Genomic DNA, 13706 nt, shown 5'->3' on the forward strand with positions numbered 1-13706 from the left:
GGGAAATCGGTAAAGGGGAGAAGCAGGCACACTCAGCCATTGGGTTCTCTCTGCTGTCAATCAAAGCAACATCCGGCGACGGCCACTGTCTCCGCTCGTTGATTGGAGAAACGTGTTCTGGGGGAGGACGCGGAGGGCGGGCTTCCGTATGAGGTAGAAGGAGGGGGCGGGGAGGGAAGCGGAGGCTGGCGAGCTCTAGGCCGGCCGGCGGTGGCGGCGGCAAGGCCTGGCCTCGGGCTGAGCGCCTGCTGTGGCGGCAGCGGCGGACGCCGAGATCAGCAGAGGGTATCAAGCACATTTCTTTCCCTAACGGGAGGGGCGCCGCGCCGCGGGGCCGAGGCTTACGGGGTGAAGGGCGGCGGGGTGGAGCTGAGGGGCAGGAGGCGGGAGCGGGCGGCCGAGCAGAGTTCGCGTCGGGGCCGGGCCCTGGGCCTGGCAGGGAGGGGCCGAGAGGCCGTGGAGAAAGCGTCTCCGGGGTGGGTTGGACTGGGGAGGGCTGAGGGCCTGAGAAGGCGTGGTGTTAGGCCCGGGCTTGGGAGCGGGGTGGGGCCATAAGGGCGGAGGGCGGGGTGGGGTTTGGCCGTCAGGGTGGGTCAAGGCCAGGAAAGTAGCACTTGTTCGCTGCTGCCCAGAAGGCTAGAAGTCGAGGCGCCAGGAGCGGCATGGCGACTTGGTCCCAGCCGGACTCGGGTATCCGGGGCAGGGTGGGACCGGGCTCAGGCCTGGCCTTACTCGATCTTTAAGGGACCTTGTCCGGTTTCTCGACCTTAATTGGCTCTTGGGAGGTTTTTAGTAGTAAATTGCGTGAGAACTGGAGGGTAGTGTAAGCAGGAATTCTGGGTCGCAGTTATGTTTACTCCAACCAGATAAGGGCGTGTGTGTGTGTGTGTGTGTGTGTGTGTGTATCCCTCTTTCCCGTTAGGATGAAGTTCGTAGATGGGTCACAGCAGTGAACAGGAGAGAGCTATGTCGTGGTTTATGAGGTTAATGGAAGCTCAGAAGTAGAGACTAGAAAGTGAAAGGCAGCTTTACTCCCTCCGCACTTGGCTATTTGGGTTGAAGACTTGGCCATATCCTTCTGCTTTGGATCAGAAGGTCACGTGAATGAAAATAAAACCTGCCTATTCAAATTCTGGACCAAATAATCCTGCCTCAGGGCCCCCCATCTCGTCAGTACCCCCATTTTTTAAAAAATGTGAGAGTGATAGGAAAGGGAAATTAGATTTTAAAGTTGGGAAAACAAAAGGCGTTATTTTTTTCTATGATGTGGTTGTTCTCTTGTCCTTTTACTCTTTCACCCATTAATATCTCTCCCTCCTTTTTAGAACTTGAAGGCACAAGAATTGTAGGCAGTTTTCTCCTGAGAGATGAGAAACAAACTTTCTTTTAAGATAGGAAATGGACTTCTCACGCTAAAAATAGAAGCTGGGTAGTGTGTATGGGGTGGGGGGAGGGTTGGTAAATCAGACAACGTGTAAAATATTTTGGATGCCCTGGGCATTATCTGCTTATCCAAAATGAGCTACCTTTTAGGGTACTGCAGAATTAATATCCAGAAACTGAGATCCCTTGTGAGCAATACCTTTCTCTCATAGTTGTTCTGTCTGTAACAGGTTTTCATGTTTTGTTTTTCTTGGAGTATAATAACTGATTTATTTTTAAATAAAAAAGAAAAATGGCCTTTTAATGTGTTTCCTACCTCTGCCTTGGTCATGGCATGAAAATTATGGAATCTTATCCTGTTGCTTTTGTGATTCCCATTTCAGGTTTCTCTGGAAACCCCCCTGGTAAGTGTGGAGGAGGCGGGACACTCTGACCCAAGACAAAAGGCCTGTAGCTCCAGCCAAAGGAAATAAACCTTAGGAGAGAGAAGGAAAAAAAATATCCATCAGCTGTTCCCGAGAACAACCTGCAGTGAAATTTACAGAGAGGACAACTAATGTGAGTGAGGAAGTGACTGTATGTGGACTGTGGAGACAGTAAGTCACGTGGGCCCTGAGGGCCTGGACTGGGTTAGGAAACAGTTGTACTTTCGGAGGTGAGGTGTCAAGAAGGGAAAAGTGAATGTGGTCTGGAGTGTGGCCTTGGCTCCAAGGGGTGTGCTTTCCTCTGAGGCCGTCAGGAAGCTCAGCCCCTGTGTTCTGCCAGGGTGGGGTACAGGGTTTGGCACTGAGGAGGGTAACTTGCTGGCTGGAGCAGCAGAGCAGTGGCCTTGATTTGTCTTTTGGAAGATTTAAAAACCAAAAAGCATAAACATTCTGGTCCTTCAGCAATGCTTTCTCTGAAGAAATACTTAACGGAAGGACTCCTCCAGTTCACCATTCTGCTGAGTTTGATCGGGGTGCGGGTGGACGTGGATACTTACCTGACCTCGCAGCTCCCCCCGCTCCGGGAGATCATCCTGGGGCCCAGTTCTGCCTATACTCAGACCCAGTTCCACAACCTGAGGAATACCTTGGATGGCTACGGTATCCACCCCAAGAGCATAGACCTGGACAATTACTTCACTGCCCGGCGGCTCCTCAGTCAGGTGAGGGCCCTGGACAGGTTCCAGGTGCCAACCACTGAGGTTAACGCCTGGCTGGTCCACCGGGATCCGGAGGGGTCTGTCTCTGGCAGCCAGCCCAGCTCGGGCCTCGCCCTCGAGAGTTCCAGTGGTCTCCAGGATGTGACAGGCCCAGACAACGGGGTGCGAGAAAGCGAAACGGAGCAGGGATTCAGTGAAGATTTGGAGGATTTGGGGGCTGTAGCCCCTCCAGTCAGTGGAGACTTAACCAAAGAGGTTAGTGGCGACGTGGAGGGGAGGGTGGGAAGGGTCTGGGGTTGGGGGGGTGGGCTGGTCCTGAAGGAGTGTAGTAATAGTAGTAAGCCCTGTAAAGAACCAGAGAGGTTCCAGGGGGTCTCAGGCATTGTTCTGGGATAGGAGTGGGCTAGATTGTCTGACTAGGATTGTGGGTTGGGAGCATTTCCTTGTGTTGAACCATTGACCCACCTCTAAATGAACTGTCAGGGCAGTGGGAGGTCCTTAGAACATGCCTGTGTGTTTACTGCTTGGATTTCAACATGACTCCTGGAGGCCCGGGGTGGGGGAGGGAGTCATGTTGTGATGGGCTTTGATGCGGTGTATGTTTGTTGCTAAGACACAAATATTTTGTGGACTGTTGCCTTGTACCTCCTCCCACATCAAAACACACATACGTATCCTGAAGTTCTCCTCCTTTGTGGTCAGGCCTGTTGTGGTGGTAAGGTCCTGATAAGTCGCCTCTCCTGGGTCTGAGCCAAGGGGTAGATTTAGATAGTTATTCTTGGCCAGGAGAGGGCCAAGGCTCCCATTCTTTGCTAAAGGCCCACTGCAGCGAGTAGGGACGGGAGGGATGGGAACTAGAAGAGAAACTGCATTCTGCTGCTGAAGGCAGCTTGCTTTGAGCTGTCAGAGGTCTGAACTGAGGAGTGGCTGACACACTGCTCTGGGCAGAAGGTGATGCAGTCGCCTCTAACCATGTTAAATGGTTTCTGCTGCCCCTCCCCCACCAATGTGATAAGACTGCTTTGAGCTCTGCGTTTGGACCTGTCTTGCCACTCAGTCTTAAGGAGCTTGGAAAAAGATCCAGTTCAGTTGCTGGCCGTTAGGGAAGGAGGAGGCTGGATTGCACTGGGCTGGGTTTTCCAGAGCTGAGTCTTGAGGCGGGGGTGCATGGGGGGATTGTTTGGGAAGACGGGGTGTGGAGGTATGTTAAAAGTTTTACAGATGCTGTAGAACTTGGCTCTTTCTGCCTACCAGTCAGACCAGGTTTTGCCTCCCATCCCGCGTTGAAGCCTGTTCCTGAGCTCGGTTCTCTGAATGTTAGTGACTGTCAAATCATGTGGCTTCCTCTGGGCCAGTGGTCCTCAACTGGGGATGATTTTGTCCATCAGGGAACATGTGGCAGTGTCTAGAGACAGTTTTGGTTGTCACAACTGGAGAAGGTGCTATTGGCATCTAGTGGAGAGAGGCATGGGATGCTGCTGAACTTCCTAAAAAGCATAGGGCAGCCCCTAAATAACAGATTGATCTGGTCCCAGATGTCAGTAGTGCCAGGGTTGCTCTGTGCTTAGCTGGCTCATATTGGCTCTACTTTTGAGAGAGACGAGAATTACCTGAGTATGGGAGTCATGAGCACTCCTTGCCTTGCAGTGCCTCTTTTCTGAGATTCTTACAGTGTCACCTCTCTTCTGCTGCCTCTGTTATTTCCCGTCAACTGGGCTCCAGTCTTGGCACAGTGGTCTGAAGAAGTATGCCTCCCAGCCTCCTTTTCCATCATCCCACCCACAGTAGCTCCTCAAGGGGTGGATGTAATTGGGCTTGGGAACCCTGCTGCTGGTAACCCACCAGGCATAGCTTCATTCCTCTTCTTGCAGGGACCTCTCCTGGGATGGGGTGGGATGGGATGTTTTCAGTGTAATTGGATGGGTTGGGGTGGGATGGGATGGGATGGGACTTTGACCCTGGTTGCCTCCATTTCTTGATCTTCATGAAGTTTGTGCTTTCCCTGACCCCAGGCCTTCACTGCTCCCTCTGGAGATTGGGGGTGGGTTAGCATTAGGGGCCCAGGCTGGGTATGGGGGAAGGGAGGATTATTGTGTGTCTAGAACATTATTTCCTCAGCAACTCAGGGATAAAAATACCCAGGTCCAGAGCATGTGACAGGCACTGCTGGAGCTGGTATTATCCCTGGGGTGGCAGCACTCCCCTGCTGCCAGGCCTATTCGATGGACAGCTATAGCCCAGGCCCTTGTCAGGGATAGGATTCCCCTCGAGGTTGGCACTCTGCCCAGAGCGGGGGGTGGCCTGTGTACAGCTCTCTGCAGGCGAGGAGGAGCACTCTGCGACCAAGGAGAACATACTGTCCCTGACCTGACCTTAGGCTCAAGGGGAGCAGCAGTGAGGATGGGAGCCAGAATTGTGACCCTGATTCTGTCAGGGGCATTCTTCCTGCTTTAGAGATGGAAGCCGGGGCTCAGGCCGAGATTGCTCTTGAACAAAGCCTGGGGTAAAGAGAAAGTGGGGGGTGGGGTGGGGGGACATGTTTGTGTCCAGGACGTTGCGGAGCACCTGTCTCCTTCAGTGCTGGCTTTCAGGCTCCTGTCTCCCTCCTCTTGCCTGGGGCTAGGCCTGGCCAGCACTGTGACATTCCTGCATATGTGCAGATGGCTTTCCCCCTTCCTCTTGTCTGGCTTGTTGTAGGGTGACAAAGCCCCTGGTTCCCAGTGGATCTGGGTGCACTGGGTTCCTGCCCAGCCTAGCTTTGAGCCTTGGGCTTGAGGACGACTGGCCACAGCCCTCCTGAGGAACGGGAAAACTCCTTACACTTCCAGGGAAGAACTTAGATTCCCGGAGAAGCTGTGGGAGGAGTGTCTGCCCAGTCCTGAGTTCCAGTCCTGAGTGGGCTGGGTAAGCAGGATGCGACAGGAGGGAGAGTGGCACCCCTTCCCCCCAGGGCTCTCTCACTGCGCCACCCCGGCTGGCTGACTGGGCTGGGTGGGGCTGCCCGCCCCTGGGTGCGTCTCCTTGAGGAGACGGAGGCGGCCCGGGGATGGGCTGGTTCCTTGCGGCAGCTTCTCCAGCTGCCCTGGTGCAGAGATTGGCTCCCGGCTGCAGCTAGGTAACAGGCGGTGGGAGGGGATTGGCTCCTTCCGCATCTCCAGCGGAGACTTGGGGGAGGAGATTGGCTCTCGTCGCAGCCTAGGTAACGACAGTGGGAGGGGATTGGCTCTTTCCGCAGCCCAGCTGCTGACCTGGGGGAGGGGATTGGCTCTCTGCAGCCTCAGCAGTGACCTGCGGGGTGGGAGGGGGAGGGGATTGGCTCCTTGCTGCAGCCTAGGTAACAAGTTTGGGGGGCGTGGGGAGGGGGAGAGAGGGAGGAGCGGGAGGATAGGCCCAGGAGGGAGCTTGCTTTCCTCTGCAGCTTGAGCACGGAGCATGGGGTGGGAGTCCCATCTCACTGCAGCCTCTGCGGTGAGCTCAGGGTGGGGGCTGCCGGGCGCCTGAGTGGAACTGGGGTTGTGAGGTGGGAGGGGGCTGCTCCAGGATGGAAGAAGGGGGCTGGGCTGGGCCGCCCAGGCAGCAGCACGGGCGGGGCACCCTCCTTGGGCCCCTCGGAGCTAGCAAGGGGCCACCCTTCCAGCCTGGTGTGCTCCCTGCGAGCCAAGAGCTCCTTGGAGCCCCCTGTCCGGCTGCCCAGCACCAGCTGCCCTGGGGCTCATCTCGCAGACCATGACCCGCCTGGACCGCAGCTCTCACAGTGGTGGGGGCCATTCCAAAGGGAGCCGGCCCCTTAACTCTTTGGTGGCTGGTCACCGGGTGACCCAGCCCCCCTCTGCTCCTGGGTCCAGGGCTTCTGTTCAGGTTGGTATATGTGGGGAGACTGCAGGGAGAGGTACACCTGGGAGGTCTTAGGATCAGGGAGGCTTACTGTGGGAGAGGGATACCTGGTCAGAGCTAGGGAGGTGGGTCTAAGATAAGGATACTGCTTTCTGGAAAGTATCTGTTTTTTAATCTCTGACTGGAAGGCAACAGTTTAGGGTTTCTTCAACCGCAGGGGGCGGCATGTATAGGAAACCTGAACGTCTCATATTTATTGGGGTTGTACGCTGGTGGCAGTGGGGGTGGCAGTTGGAGCAGGAACTAATCGGGAGCCGCCAGCGTAGAGTGAGAGGGAGGCATTTTGGTGCCTGAGGCGGCAGTTGTGGCTGGGCAGTGATGGGGGCTATGTCCTTGAGTGGGTTGACTGATGGGAGTCAGTGAGTCCTGGGGTGTGGTAAGGGAGTGAGAGCACTGGTTTGTGGGGACACCGTGGGGCTGGCCTTGGCAGGGGTGGGGTGTCCAGTGAGGATCATCTGACTGCCTGAGGCTCTCCGGGGATTGAGGCAGCTTGCTAGGATCAGCTGAAAGTGGGCATTCTATTCTGGCAGGGATGGATCTTGAGGTGAGCCTGGACTGAGAATTGTGGGTGTTCAGCCGTACTCCTGCCTCATCCAGGGAAGGGGGAACGGCTGTAGGAAGGGCTGGATAGCCTGTCGTTGTCATTGGTTGCATCAGGTGGTTGCAAATGCAGGGATTTTCCTCTCCAGTCCACCCCACCCCTTTATGCAAATGAAATGGCACCACAGGCTGATGCAAGGCTGGCCACTGCGAAGCAATTTTGCTTGACAGTTCACTCTTGCTTGCCATGGCCGGCTTTCTACAAACCAAGTTTTAAGGGATTCCCATTCCCGAAATGAGAAGTGTCTCCTGCTTTCCCCTTCCTTCTTAAGTAGTGGTAAGATGGCCCTGCCTTTTGGCCTGGCTGTGCCTCTGGTCCAGATCCTAAGCCTGCAGACCGGTATGGTGATGGTTGTGCTAGTGGTTTTCGCTAGCTCTTTTTTTTTTTTTTGGAGGCTGGTGTCTGGAAATGGATGAATGAAGCTGTGCTGGTATGGAGGGGACAGGGGGTAGAGTCTGGCAGGTGTAGATTGGGAGAGGCCCCACCCGGGAGTAGTTGGGGTGATGCTAGGAGGAACCTCTGAGGGGCAGGACAGGGAGGGGCCCCTGGACCCCAGAGCTAAAGTCAAGGTGCTCTGTCTTTCAGGACATAGATCTGATTGACATCCTTTGGCGACAGGATATTGACCTGGGGGCTGGGCGTGAGATTTTTGACTACAGTCATCGCCAGAAGGAGCAGGATGTGGATAAGGAACTGCGAGATGGAGCAGAGCAGGAGGACACCTGGCCAGGCGAGGGTGCAGAAGCTCTGGCACGAAACCTGCTAGTGGATGGAGAGACTGGGGAGAGCTTCCCTGCACAGGTACTCCTGCCTCTGCCCACTTCTAGAAACTTCTCTTTAGAGAAGGCAGGTTGTGTCTGTGGGATGGGCCTGAATGTATATCTCGGGTTGGGGTCTCTAAGTCACAGTGGTGGCTGAGGAAGCGGGAGTAGAAGAGCAGCCGCAGCGGAGGGGCCACGCCTTGGTAACGAACAGCACACGGAAGGCAGAGCACCTAGCGGCTTTCTGCTTGCGTCAGAACCCCCCACTCTCTTCTCCCCTGGAGTTTGGGACTCAGGGCCAGCCGACAGCCTGGGAACGGAGGGAGAGTGTAGGCCTGCAACCATGCAGCGCCTCCTTCAAGCTTCCCCTTGGAAAGGCTGGGGAAGGGGCTTCGGCCCACAGGCAGCCAAGGCCCGGGTCAGTCAGACTTAACAGTTGCTGTTGCCACAGGTGCCTGGTGGGGAGGACCAGACAGCCCTGTCCCTGGAAGAGTGCCTTAGGCTGCTGGAGGCCACCTGCCCCTTTGGGGAGAATGCTGAGGTGAGCAGGACTCCAGGGAGAGCACACTGAGTCAGCAGGGCAGCCTGCACACAGTGTGTCTCTCTGTGGCTGCCTGAGGGGCCGGCTTTTGGTGTTGGCCTTGTCCTGGCTGCTGGGGGTGAATTCAGAGGAAGGAAGGAACAGAACCTCAGGTGGTAGTCTCGGGGAGGAAAGCAGAAGGTGGTCTTTCCTCCTCCCCTGTTAAACCCTCTGTGTTTTGCCCTAGTTTCCAGCAGACATTTCCAGCATAACAGAAGCAGTGCCTAGTGAGAGTGAGCCCCCAGGTCTTCAAAACAATCTTTTGTCTCCTCTCCTGACGGGGACAGAGTCTCCATTTGATTTGGAACAGCAGTGGCAAGATCTCATGTCCATCATGGAAATGCAGGTAGGATTATCAGAACCAGGCACAAACCTATCGGACTTTGTGTGGGGTGTCTTCATACTCAGTTGCTTTTCCACTTCTGGGAAAAGAGAGAGTAACACCTTTCTGATCCATAGGAAAGTGGGGACACTGAGAGGTAACTGTCCATGTGTCAGTAGGTGGTGGAGTCAGGATTGGGGTTTGGGTTAAAGCCCCGGGGCTGAGGCTTCTAAAGCAGGCCTGGCTCCTAGGTGCGCTTCCTTCTTTCCCTTCAGGCAGATAATCACTTGGCTGGGTGTTTCCTAGGTTTAGCATTAATAAAAGCTGACATTTTTGTAGTGCTTTACAGCCATCATCATCTCACTTGGCCCTCACGATCATTTAGTCAGCCCTTTATTATTTTAAACGTGAGGACACTGAACCTCAAAGAGAGACTGAGTGAAATGCTCCTGGTCTTACAGCAAGTGGTGCAGCTAGGCTTTCTTACTCCAAGGCTGGGTGTACTTTTCACTGTGCTGATTTTGCAGTGTTAGGTGCTTTTTTTCTCTCCTCCGTGATGGGGGAGTCTGGGCCAAACATGACCTGGAGCTGATCACTCCTGCCTTGGGGTGGAGTCCACAGGGAGGAACCTGTCTCTGCCAGGCATGATGGATCAAGCGGGGCCAGGAGCTGATGCTGTGGGCTGTGGTTTCCTGTCTCTTGCCTTTACACCCATGCAGCTGTGCCTATGTTGGGTGCCTGCTGTCGTGAGCCCCCAGCCACACCTGGGGATGGAGTCTGCGCTAAGTGAACGGTGATGCTCTTCTCCCCTCCCAGGCCATGGAAGTGAACACATCAACAAGTGAAATCCTGTACGATGCCCCTCCAGGAGACCCACTGAGCACCAACTACAGCCTTGCCCCCAACACTCCCATCAATCAGAATGTCAGCCTGCATCAGGCGTCCCTGGGGGGCTGCAGCCAGGACTTCTCACTCTTCAGCCCTGAGGTGGAGAGCCTGCCTGTGGCCGGCAGCTCCACGCTGCTCCCGCTGGTCCCCAGCAATTCCACCAGCCTCAACTCCACCTTTGGTTCCACCAACCTGGCAGGGCTCTTCTTTCCACCCCAGCTGAATGGCACAGCCAACGACACAGCAGGCCCTGAGCTGCCTGACCCACTCGGGGGTCTGTTAGATGAAGCCATGCTAGATGAGATCAGCCTGATGGACCTGGCCATTGAAGAAGGCTTTAACCCCGTGCAGGCCTCCCAGCTCGAAGAGGAATTTGACTCTGACTCAGGCCTCTCCTTGGACTCCAGCCATAGCCCTTCCTCCCTGAGCAGCTCTGAAGGTAGTTCTTCTTCCTCCTCCTCCTCCTCCTCCTCCTCTTCCTCTTCTTCTTCCTCTGCTTCTTCCTCAGCCTCTTCCTCCTTTTCTGAGGAAGGTGCAGTTGGCTACAGTTCTGACTCTGAGACCTTGGATCTGGAAGAGGCTGAGGGCGCTGTGGGCTACCAGCCCGAGTATTCCAAGTTCTGCCGCATGAGCTACCAGGACCCAGCTCAGCTCTCCTGCCTGCCCTATTTGGAGCACGTGGGCCACAACCACACATACAACATGGCACCCAGTGCCCTCGACTCCGCTGACCTGCCACCACCCAGCACCCTCAAGAAGGGCAGCAAGGAGAAGCAGGCTGACTTCCTGGACAAACAGATGAGCCGGGATGAGCATCGAGCCCGAGCCATGAAGATCCCCTTCACCAACGACAAGATCATCAACCTGCCTGTGGAGGAGTTCAACGAGCTGCTGTCCAAGTACCAGCTGAGCGAGGCCCAGCTGAGCCTCATCCGTGACATCCGGCGCCGTGGCAAGAACAAGATGGCGGCGCAGAACTGCCGCAAGCGCAAGCTGGACACCATCCTGAACCTGGAGCGGGATGTGGAGGACCTGCAGCGCGATAAAGCCCGGCTGCTGCGGGAGAAGGTGGAGTTCCTCCGGTCCCTGCGGCAGATGAAGCAGAAGGTCCAGAGCTTGTACCAGGAAGTGTTTGGGCGGCTGCGGGATGAGAACGGGCGGCCCTACTCGCCCAGTCAGTATGCGCTGCAGTATGCCGGGGATGGCAGTGTCCTCCTCATTCCCCGCACCTTGGCTGACCAGCAGGCCCGGCGGCAGGAGAGGAAGCCGAAGGACCGGAGAAAGTGAGCCTGGGGAGGAAGGGGGTTGACGCTCACCGAGATGGAAACTGGAGAAGGGCTGGGCCTGGACCTGGACCTACAGCGGGGACTTTAATGCCTTCTTATCCAATAGATCTCAGATGGGATGACTGCGGGTCAGTGGACAGGAAGAGGCAGGCGCAGGCGCTGTCTGGCTCAGCTTCCCCCACTGAGGGGGGTGGAAGTGGCCAGACCGTTTGGGTGGACAGGGTCCTCACCTCTACCCCTTTCCTTTGAGGGAAGGGTGGTGCTGGCATTGCTGGAGGCCGAAAAAGGGAAAGTAAGGGACTTGCGAGAGGAGAGGAAAGTACTAGAAAGTCTCATTCCTGGAAGGAAGGAAGGAAAACAAAAAACCCAGAAAAATCAAAGCGGGAAGAAAATCAGAGGGCAGGTTAAGTTGGCTCTGGCCAGGATTCCAGGCAGCAGGTTTTAGAGGGGACTAGATCACTGGTGTGAGTAAACCCCACTTCAACCTAGGGGAGGGGTGGAACACGGAGTAGGTTCTGGGAGGGGCCTGTGAACTCTTCCTGCTCCTGCACTTTGGCATCCCTGAAGGGGAGCTCTTGGATGATACCTCCTGTGAGGTTTCCATCATAGGGGAGCCCCTGGGACCCGACACTGGCTTGGAGGGTTAGGATCAAAGGGTAGAGTCAACAGGCAGGGGTCGTGAGGCCTCATGTTGCAGCAGCCCCAACACCAAGCATGTCACTCACTGCCCTGCCATACATCTTCCTCTGTGCCCAGTCACCCCTGAGCTGAGGCTCCCACATCTCCATCAGAGCCTGCATGCGAATGCTGTTCTCTTCCCACCCGTGCGCCCCCGCCCCTCACCGGCTGCCTGGAGCTCTTCTGGAGCTGGGGTGCCGGCAGTGCCCACAGGGCTGGGCCTGCAGCCTCCTGGGAGCTGCTCTGCGGCAGGGGGATGGTGTGGAGAAGCCAGGCAGTATTCAGCACAACACTGGGGAATGACCCTTCCCTCAGGCCTCCCCTACCAACAACTGGGCTTTGTCACTGGAAAGACAAAAAACTACAAAACCCAGCAGCAACAACAAAAACTAGTCCTCTTAGAGTTTCTTGCGCTTTGATTTTTTTAGGGCTTGAGCCCTGTTTCACTTATAGGGTCTAGAATGCTTGTGTTGAGTAAACAGGAGATACCAATATTCGAAGCTGCTAAATGTTCTCTTTGCCATAAAGACTCCGTGTAACCGTGTGAACACTTGGGATTTTTCTCCTCTGTCCCGAGGTCTCTGTCTGTCTTTTTTGGGTTTCTTTCTAGGAGAATGAGAAGTGCATGTAACGGGGGCTGAGGGTACCCCTCCCTCAGGCTCTTGGCCACAGGCAGCTTCTCCACACCCCCAGTTTAGCAAGGGCTCCTGGAGGACTGCCTGGGGGAGGCAGAGAGGGGGAGCGCCAAGGTGGCCGGGTGGTTCCAGGACCACAGTGTCTCTAACTGTTGCCACTGCTGTCCCCACCTCGGCCTGGGTCTGGAGCATTGTCTGCCCCGGGCTAGCAGGAATGAGTTGAAGGGGGGAAGCACTGATTCTCCTCCCCGCTTAGGTGGGGAGGCATTCTAACTGAGCAGTACGGATAGAAGGCACGAACCTGGGAAGTGCTTTTATAAATTATTTTCCTTGTAGATTTTATTTTTAATTTATCTCTGTGACCTGCCAGGGAGAGGAGAGAGAGATGCTGTGAGCACATGACAAAATAAAATAAAATAAAATGGATGATTTATTCTCAAGTGCAATTTTTCCCTATTTTGAATTTAAATAGAGAGTAAAGGAAACGGGCCCCATGAGGAGAGGACTGGCCATTGTGTGGCTAAGGCAGAGCTCTTGGGGGGGAAGTGGGTGGAGAGCAGCAGAGGTTGACAATGAAGAATTTAGAAAGACAAAAGTCTTAAATACTGTATTAAAGCTTCCGAACAGGTGTTATGTGCCTTTTTGTAGGGTTTGCCAGCTGAATCCTTTTAGAGGAAGGATTCAGAATCCTTTTTGGCCTTTCTCCTAGGGCTAGGCTAGGTGGGTGTTGTCACCTGGCCCAGCTCCTTACCTGTCTTCCTGTGGCAGACTGCATTTTTAATATTGATTGTGCTGTTATTTCTCTGGTGGCCCCACCTACCAACGGGGTGCAGAGCTTTGGAGCGTAGTCACAGTGACGACGGTGATGGCAGAAACCCAAAAGATCTACAGGACCAGCACATGCCAAGGACTTCACTATAACAGCAGGGCCACGGAACCAGAGAACAGAAAGCTAGACCCCAGGGTTTAAGGCATTTGAAAGCTCTCCAGCTGAGGTGACCAGAATCTGTTCTCCCTCAAAATAATACAAAAAGCCTGTGAAGAGTTGAATGCTTTAGGGTACCGGATGGTTGCTGGAACAGCCACATGCGCATCTAGGGGTAGGTACTTAACAAATGTCCAAGTAATGAATGCCCACCTGACAGTGTCTGTGAGATTACCAGATGAAGTTTAGGACTGGAAGCTGTGATCCTCCTCATGAAACCTGTGATCTTGAACTCCCCATGTACCGCTGTGTGACCTGGCTTAGCCCAGTCCTTTAATGATGCTACTAGAGTTTATCCTATGGGGTGAATAGAATTCTGGGAATAACACTGAGTTCTTTTTTGTTTCAATTTACAATGGCTTTTGCCCCCCATCTAGTTGGAAGGCGTTGGTCTTATCAAACAAGAGCTCTTTCCTAATTAGTAATTAACTTATGACTGTAAGCCAAATAAAATGAAGATTCTTAAAAAAAAAAAAAGGCTAAAAATTAAGTCAGAAAAACTTAATTTATCCTGATAAAGAAATACAGAAAACTGACAAGTAAAATTCA

General features: G+C 54.5%; 1 protein-coding gene across 4 annotated transcripts; it reads left to right on the forward strand.

Moving 5' to 3' along the window:
• The first annotated feature begins 165 nt into the window (after positions 1 to 165).
• NFE2L1 (NFE2 like bZIP transcription factor 1) lies at positions 166 to 13706 on the forward strand. 4 transcript variants are annotated; one of them, XM_061176678.1, is made up of 6 exons: positions 166 to 285; positions 1767 to 2782; positions 7608 to 7823; positions 8235 to 8324; positions 8551 to 8709; positions 9502 to 13706. In XM_061176678.1, exons 2-6 carry the CDS (start codon positions 2273 to 2275, stop codon positions 10858 to 10860), a joined length of 2334 nt encoding a protein of 777 aa, XP_061032661.1. In that variant the 5' UTR covers positions 166 to 285; positions 1767 to 2272; the 3' UTR covers positions 10861 to 13706. The 4 variants fall into 4 exon arrangements, with proteins under 4 accessions (XP_061032661.1, XP_061032663.1, XP_061032664.1 ...); XM_061176680.1 differs by having other exon boundaries at positions 7641 to 7823; XM_061176679.1 differs by lacking the exon at positions 166 to 285 and adding an exon at positions 593 to 690.

Source organism: Eubalaena glacialis, chromosome 19, assembly GCF_028564815.1.
Source record: "Eubalaena glacialis isolate mEubGla1 chromosome 19, mEubGla1.1.hap2.+ XY, whole genome shotgun sequence".
Taxonomy (NCBI): Eukaryota; Metazoa; Chordata; class Mammalia; order Artiodactyla; family Balaenidae; genus Eubalaena; species Eubalaena glacialis.